The following is a 9,076-nucleotide window of genomic DNA, read 5'->3' on the forward strand; positions in this document are numbered from 1 at the left end:
TTGGCATTTTTTTGAGTGTTTTGGCATTTTTTGAGTCTTCCCTGGCATTTTGTTGAAAAATAATCTGGCAACCTTGAGTAGTAGGCTATGGCGCGAGACCGAAGGTGATCAGAGGACCGCCGCCGGTCTTCACTATGGGACCGATCCCCGGTTCACAGCTAAAAGACCGTGGGACCGGTCCTCCTCAGCGCGGCACTATTACGAAGGGAAACAACTCAATGAATAACAACATTCTGTCACCGACGATGCCGTCCCTTCGCGAAGGGTTTTCTCGATTTATTGCTTAAGTCCTGGCAACCTGACTTCGAACCGAGCTGCAAAAACGAGATGGAAGTATGTTTGGACGAATTCAATCCGTTGTGGGGGCGAGGAAATCGACTACTCGAAACTGGGAGAGAAGTTGCCAGGCTTTTCCACCAGCAAAAGGAGACATTGGGTGGCAGCCTAGGACTTCAGCCAATCGGCTTCAGTCGAGAACCTGCTTAACAGCACGGTCACTACATCAGTGGGGACTCGCCACCTGTCCAACATGTTACCCGTTGTCGGTACGGTAATGAGTTTGCGTACTGGATAGATTGTTATAGCATAGTATAGTGTGAGCACCATTAGAAGCTGCTGTCACTGCCGTAGGCAAATTCTGTACAGCTTCTCTACCTGTACCAGAATTCATTAGCACAGCTCGCACTTAGTTGTTCACTGACACCACTGGTACATATTATATTATGTGTTCCGTCGACACACATTTATACGGCAAGCAATATTATAGTGATAATTTTCAATTAGGCGTCCGTGGCTACATTTGCAATGAATAACCCACTTTGACCCGGAGAATTAACCAATAGATTTTTGACCAATCAAAACATGGAATTTGTGACACACCCTCACACGAGCTCGGACAAACATAGTTGGTTGTTTATAAACAGTAACGTGAATGGAATCAACCCCTCTCTGATCATTGTTATTGTTTTCATACCTCCAAATGCGTGACTAGTTATCACACGATTTTCTTGATGGGGTCATAAACGTTAAGGTTTACACATGATTTTCTGTGTTGGTTCTATTGATCATGCGGTAGAACAGTGAGTATTTTACTTAAGCAAAAACAATCGACAGTAAAACATGTGTAATTTGCTGTATCTATCAATCACTGCCATTGTTTACATTATGACGATTGTCCGAGAGGCGTGGTTATCTACCGGCCTATTGAAAATTTTAGAAATAAAACAATTGGTAAACATAGCAAACTACACATGTTTTACTATCGATGGTATGTATCTAAGTAAAATACCCATTGTTCTACCGCTTGATGAATGAAACCAACACAGAAGTCTATCTGTAAACTTAAAGGGTTTTTTTTATTATGACCGAGAAAATCGTGTGATAACTAGTCACCCATGCCCCCCCTCCCCCCCCCTCCCCCCTCCCCCCCCCCCCCCCCCCCCCCCCCCTCATATTTGCTCACTTTGGACAACAAGGGTGATTCCTGTTGACATCAGATGGTTGTTTGGTGGATTATCTACATTCCTTGATGGAATGTTTTGGCGACGATGCCTTGCAGAGGGGCGTAGCCCTACATTCTTGTGCTTCTCGCCGTGATAGCGGATTGAGTCGGTGAATCGCATGGAAGGAAAGTAAAGACACGATGACTTACAATGAGGAAGAAAACTCATGACGTCACACCTTCCATTTTTCTGGTTCCTAAATCCATGGAAGTGTGTATGTAACCAGGCCTTCAGAAGACAAATAATGAATACGTGGCATAATTGTTTCATAAGGTGGCATAACTATTTTAGCAATAGAATGTATAGGGAATGAGATTAGCGGAAGAGTAGCGTCCCTTGATTGGACGTCACCCGAAGCGAGGACGAGAGACGCATGCGCACAACCAATATGACGTTCTCTCTCTAATAACTTTTCCGCCGGTGACGTCACAGTCCGCGAGGACGAGAGACGCATGCACACAACCAATATGACGTTCTCTCTCTAATAACTTTTCCGCCGGTGATGTCATTATGATGATTTCATTTACACAAAGTACTCAGTCCACCGGAAGAGTGGTTTTACACTTCCATTGAAATAGGAACCGGTTGTTTGACATCACACTTTTCTTTCCTATTCCATGAGGTTTTAAAAAAATTTTTATTTTATTATTTTGTTTTTTATTTTTTAAAATAACAAGAAATGAAGTGAGTAGGAAAGTAACTTCGCGGCCGTGATGAGGGCTCGAACCTGCGACCTTACTAGTACGACTCCGCCTATCCGGCGAGATCATGACTACCGTATGAGCTATCCACGCCCCCCCCCCCCACCCAAAAAAAAAAAAGTCCCTTCAAATTCTAGTCTATCTAGAGCCACTCTCCCCGACTTCTTGAGGTCACGGGTTCAACACACACAAACCCCGCTAAGTTAGTTACCAGTAAGGTCCCGGGTTCAAGCCCCCATCGCCGCTGCGAAGTTTTTATTATCTATTTTCTTCTGACACTTTCCTACTCACTTCATTTCTTGTTATTATCAACATAAGTTCCTGCTCCACTCACTTTTCATGAGTTTTTTTTGGACGAAGTGACTATTCTCATCCCCCTAGTCTAGGATGCTAGTCTTCATAATAGTAGTCCACAATTGTTGTATGTTTAATCCAAAGGTTGTAATGCAGTAATTTGTTAAGTTTCTTGTCACAAGTTGCACAATTAAAAAAAAATCAATCAAATCCAAATCGCAAAAAGCCGGCGACGTTTTTTTTCGGTAATCCAATCGGCCGGGGGGGGGGGGGGGGGGGGGGGGGAGGGGGGGAGTTGATAGAATAAAAGATTTTTAAAAAGAATTTAAAATAGTTTTAAAATATGTCAGAACAAACATTAAACAAAGTCTAGAAAGTTCTTTTGACCCATAAGGTTTTACATTTTAATGAAAATTTAAATGTCAATCATTGATATCTACAAGTCTACACATTATTTACAGAAGAGAAAATGTTCTTTTTACAATTAATTCTTTTCTGGCTTTCGTTCTCACGAATTCTTTTCCAATGATTTTTCACTGACGGCGTCCGAATCGGAGTTTAAAACTTTACAGTTGGGTTGGCTGTTTGGGCACATTCCTTGAATTGTATTTTCTACCTCCAAACTGGAGAGCTGCCTCATGAAGTCTCTGGTTAGACGTGACAAATATTCGCCATCCGTGGCATGGTCGTATTCCTGGTGGGTCTCGGCATTACGGACAAGTTCCTGTGGGAAAGATGACATAAACCATGGATACAAAAGGGCAAGTAAACATATCTAATAATAATGACAACAACGATAAAAACAACAACGACAATAATAATAATAATAATAATAATAATAATATAATAATAATAAATAATAATAATAATAATATATATAATAATAATAATAATAATAATATAATAATAATAATAATAATAATAATAATAATAATAATAATATATAATATAATTATTATTAATATTTTATATATTAATTATTATTATTATTATTATATTATTATTATTATTATATATTATTATATTATTATTATTTATTATATTATTATATATTATTATATATTATTATTATAGTAATAATAATATTATAATAATAATAATAATAATAATAATAATAATAATAATAATAATAATAATAATAATAATAATAATAATAATAACAATAATAATAATAATAATAATAATAACAATAATAATAATAATAATAATAATAATAATAATAATAATAATAATAATAATAATAATAATAATAATAATAATAATAATAATAATATTGCTGATCAATATTATGCATAAAATGTATTTGTTGCTTTTCTGTTTGGGTAAGAAGTAAAAAACAAACTATTTTGTGTTGGGTGGCTGTGAAGTTTGGGGAAAAATTTTATTCTGAAAATGGCTGGTAAGGAAAGCGTTAAATCAGCAATAATTTGAGAATCGTCTTCGTACAAATGATATGGAGAGTCCAAATGCTCTTATGACAGGTGAAAAAGGTTACACGTTCCCATTTTACTTTACATTACATAATTGACCAGAGTTGACTGCCTTACAATGGTAAAACACGTATTTAAAAATTTGGCCAGAAAACTCGTCCTCCAAATATCAATCGATTTAAATGACCCTTATCTTGTTTGTTTTTTTTTTTGTTTTTGTTTTTTAAACCTGGGACTTAGCACAACTCAAGGAATTTATGATTTTATAGTTTTGCACGAAAGAAAAAAAGATGCTCGTTGTAGATCCCCTTGTATAGATGGAACGAAAATGACGTCACTCAGCTCTTTGTTATTGTTTTTAGACATCCATATTTATGATTAGTTCCCACTAAATTGTATTAATCAGACTATAAACGTCTAAGATTACACATAATTTTGTGTGTCTAGACGATAATATATCTGACTAGAGGATGGTGTAAGCATTTCATCAAAACGCATAGCACCAATAAATATATTCTTGCCTTCAATCGATGGTTTTCATCTTGCAGTATAAGCACTTCATTCTTCAACATTTCGTTCTCCGTCATTAGGGTGTGGTTTGTGTGATGGCGATACAGCTTCACCTCTTTCTGAAGGCTTTCATTGTCAGACTGAAGACCTGGATAAATAAAATAAAATAAAAATAATAAAATTCCCTTTATTCATCCCACAGGGGAAATTTATTTCTAGGGTCTATTCCAAGGGAAGACTGTAATAACCCAGGCGTCAGCCGCAGTGCAGCGCCGCAAATTGAGCTAGGGCGAGGTGACTTGTTCAAGGCCACACAGCGCGGCGGCAGGTGATCGAACTCGGTACCTTTCGGGTACGAAGCAAAGACAGTACCGCTGAGCCACGCGGCCCCTAATGACAGAAGCATCAATCAAGCAACATGGAGTTATTACAGGGGTGGACGGATATAAAGAGACAACGTAGGTATATCAGTAGTTTTAATGAAATCATACTCTGATGCAAACATGCGATCGTTACTTCCATCAATTGGTTGTACGCATACTCTACAGACTTAGCAATGGTGCTTCCTGTTATAGAGACTTTGAAACTCTTTCTCTGTCTGCCTGTCTGTCTGTCTCTCTCTCTCTCTCTCTCTCTCTCTCTCTCTCTTTTTCTCTCTCTCTCTCTCTTTCTCTCTCTCTCTGTCTCTCTCTCTGTGTCTCTCTGTGTGTGTGTCTCTCTCTCTGTCTCTCTGTGTGTCTCTTACTCTCTCCCTTTCTCTCTCTCTATCTCTCTCTCACTCTCTCCCTTTCTCTCTCTCTCTCCCTCTCTCTCTAACTCTCTCTATTTATCTCTCTCGCTCTCTCTCCCTCTCCCTCCCTCTCTCCCTCTCTCTCTCTCTCTCTCTCTCTCTCTCTCTCTCTCTCTCTCTCCCTCTCTCTTTCTAAGTGTAACTGGCTCAAAGGGTTTACTCATAGCGTGAAACTTCCTTTAAAAACTACGTCATAATACTAGCAAGGTTACTGGGGATCGAACCTAAGACATCCTGGTTACCTATGATGAAATAATAAAACTCCCTTTGTCTTTAGGGTCTATCCCAAGGGAAGACTGGACTAATCCAAGCGTCAGCCGCAGTGCAGCGCTGCAAAGTGAGCTAGGGCGAGGTTCCTTGCTCAAGGCCACACAACAAAGGCGGGTGGTGGATCTCGGTACCTTTTGGGAACGAAGCAAAGACGTGACCGCTGAGCCACGCTGCCCCCTGTCATTTGTTACGTTGATCATCACAACGAACGACAACCCACTCATCACATTCTTTTGGTGATCGTTGTCTTGTGTTGTGACGTCACTTGTAGGAATAGATTACAATGTGAAATTGAATGTAAGCTTCAATAAAACAGATTAAATTATGGAAGTTTCAGGTTTCCTCTTTATCAACAAAACAGGATGAATGAAACACTACAGACGAATGAGATAATGTTAAGATGCATAAACAAAACCTGGTTTATTTTATCTGTTTTCGGATATCAAATTGAAGCTTACATTCGATTTCACATTGTTATTTATTTCTTCGAGCTTCGAACAGCAACATTTACGTCACTTTTAGGGTTACATGTCAGGCTACGGATTGACGATGCCTGAACCGACGCTTACTTGTGGCAATGTGGTCTAGTGGTATGACACTCGCTTTCGGATCGGAAGGTCCTGGGTTCGAGCCTCGCTCGGCACATATTTCAGTCCTTGGAGAAGTCTCTTTACTCACATTCTCTCACCGTACTCAGGTGTAAAATGAGTTCCTGGCCGATAACAGCGTTGTCTCTGTCCGAAAAACATTGTTATATCGCCTAATAAGCGTCATGTCCCGTCCAACATGTTAAATGTTGCTGTTGGTCAGGGACCCCTTGTAAAGCGCTTTGAGCACGTTTAATGGATATTGCACTATATAAAAGCTCAATTAAAATAACAATTTACTTGAGAGTTTTAACTGGACTTTTTCCTGATTGTTTTTATATTCTGTTATTTCAGCCTCTTGAGATTCTTGCGTTTCTTGTGCTTCAACGAGTTGATTTTCCAGTTGAACAATTCTCATGCTCAGGGCGTCCACGGTCTGGTTCAAAGATGACTAAGGAATGAGAAATGGATATCAAAGCTTGAGAAGGGATTTCAACGGTATTCCACATTCTACCCCAAACAAACAAACAAACAAACAAACAAAAATTCTTCGTCGTCATCATCATCGTAAGTATCAACATTATTACCAACAACAACCTTATCATCACCATGGCCAACATTGTCACAATTATCACCACTTTGTACTGTTACAATTCTGTCGTATTCTGGAAAAACCCATATTTGAAAAATTTGCTAGTAAATTCGTCCTTCAAATATCGATCGATTTAAATGACCCGCATCTTGGCAAAAAAAAAAACTCTCAAACCTGGGACTTGATGGAAGGCTTCGCGAAGTCCCAGGTTTGAGAGTTTTTGCCAAGATGAGGGTCATTTAAATGGATCGATATTTGAAGGACGAGTTTTCTGGCCAAATTCTCAAGTATAGAATTTTCCAGAGTACGGCAGAATTATAACAGCGCCTAGCAGATCCCAAACATCGCCCAACATGCTGTTGTTGTTGTTTTTGTGGGGCCCCTTGTAAAGTGCAGTCAGTGGATATTGCACAATATTAAAGCTATAAACAAAAATGAATATAATGGCTTTAAAAACCCCCAATAAAATACCAAACAAGGAAATTTTTGGGCACATAAACCTTCTTCAGCCAACAACAAAAAGAAAACAACAAAAACAACAACAATAAAGACATAAATACATTACTAAATTCCAACTTGATCACTTTCCAAGATTTTTCTCCCACAGAGAAGACCTACAAAATTTTTGTGTTGTCATTCTGGAACGTTGTAATGTATTTATGTCTATATTGTTTGCTTTTTTCATTCGCTGAAAAGGGTTTTGATCCCGAAACGTTCCGTGTTGGGTATTTTGTTCTTTTTTGAACCTGTTAAATATTCATTTTTGTTTTGTTTATTACTTTTGACAGCCCACAGTTTCTACTAGAAGCTTTGTATCACTTGAATATGAAAGCTCCAGTCTTTACCATGTCGTTCCTGAGATGTGACTTGTAATCCTCCAGTTCTCCCATCTTCAGCTCCACGCTCATCTCCCGTTTGCTCAACCTCCACTTCTCCCTCTTCAGCATTCCGACCACGCCCCTGGCGGACTCCACCCCTTCGTGGAACTGGTTGATGATGCTGGCACGGGCTATGTCATTCACACCCTCTTCGGTCTTTGGTTCCTGTCAAAATAGATCAATAATCACATTTTATAATCATCATCATCATCATCATCATCATCATCATCATCATCATCATCATCATCATCATCATCATCATCATCATCCTCATCATCAACAACAACAATAACAACAACAACAACAACAACAAGAAACAAATACTAAATGTCCAATCAAAAATGCATTTTTTTTCGGGGGTGGGGTGAGGGGGGGGAGTTGACCGGTAGAATCACAAGTTTCCTTTGTCCAAGCTTGAGTCAAGGTAGACACAAGCATTACAATAGGGAAGAAACGGTGGTGTCAACCCCCCCCCCCCCCCCCCCAAAAAAAAAACAAACAAAAAAAAACAAAACAAAACAAAAAAACTGTCTCCATCTCATTGGAAGTGTAAAACTACTTTTCCGTAGGATTGAATCCATACAATATGTAAATGATGTTCTGGTTTTACAGTGTTGGCTTCTTCTATTCTAATCGAAATGCTATGCTAGTCGTCGATGAAGACCATCCATCCTCCTCTTTTACGTCCCGTAATCCTTAGAATCTGCCTATTCATCCTGCTACTAAAATAGTTATGATAAACAGAAGATCTCAGGTTCGATCCCCAGTTGAGATCAACTGATTTTTTTGGGATGTTTTTTTTTGTTTGGTATTTTTCTATCATGCTTTGTCTGGCACCGTTCATGTTGTTGTTTCATGTTTCACTTGTGTAAATCTGTAGCTTGCTCTGGTGGCTGCTCCTTAATTTCTTAATTTGATACTTTCAACAAAATAGTTTTGACACCTTATGATTCAAAATGTAACCTATTCATTATTAGTCCTCAAGAAGAACTGGTTACATACACACATAAGAAGAAAAAAATTAGAGCTTTTATATAGCGCAATATCCACTGAGAGAGCTTTACAAGGTGTCCCTGACCAACAGCAACACGTACAAGTAGAACAAAATATGACGCTTGTTAGGCGATATTACATTTTTTTTCTACAAATACAACGCTGTTAACGGCCAGGTACACATTTTACACCTGAGTACGTGAGATATGTGAGTAAAAAGCCTTTTCCAAGGACCTTCCTATCCGAAAGCGAGTGCCATACCACTAGACCACATAGCCACACACACTTCCAATGATTGAGGAACCAGAACAGTAAAAGGTGTGACCTCAACAATTTTTTTTTCTTCCCTATAACTTAAATTGGAATTTCAGTGCAATTAACGTAATGTGTGGCGATGTGGTCTAGTGGTATGTCACTCGCTTTCGGATCGGAAGGCCCTGGGTTTGAGCCTCGCCTCACTCTGCGCATAATTGAGTCCTTGGAAAACGCTCTTTACTTACACTCTCTCACCGTACTCAGGTTAAAATGA

General features: G+C 38.8%; 1 protein-coding gene across 3 annotated transcripts in view; it reads right to left on the minus strand.

The window, feature by feature from the left end:
- Window positions 1-2,874: 2,874 nt before the first annotated feature.
- LOC144971550 (uncharacterized) overlaps window positions 2,875-9,076 on the minus strand; it is a 19,274-nt gene continuing 13,072 nt past the window's right edge. For all 3 annotated transcript variants that reach the window (XM_078912591.1, XM_078912581.1, XM_078912573.1), the window contains 4 exons: window positions 7,522-7,719; window positions 6,385-6,535; window positions 4,449-4,585; window positions 2,875-3,221 (listed from right to left, as the gene is read on the minus strand). In XM_078912591.1, coding sequence (XP_078768717.1) covers window positions 3,006-3,221; window positions 4,449-4,585; window positions 6,385-6,535; window positions 7,522-7,719 — 702 coding nt within the window. In that variant the 3' untranslated portion in view covers window positions 2,875-3,005. The remainder of the gene's footprint in view (window positions 3,222-4,448; window positions 4,586-6,384; window positions 6,536-7,521; window positions 7,720-9,076) is intronic.

The sequence above is a fragment of the Berghia stephanieae genome, chromosome 1, assembly GCF_034508935.2.
Source record: "Berghia stephanieae isolate SIO BIC M18660-M18661 chromosome 1, UCSD_Bste_1.3, whole genome shotgun sequence".
NCBI lineage: Eukaryota > Metazoa > Mollusca > Gastropoda > Nudibranchia > Aeolidiidae > Berghia > Berghia stephanieae.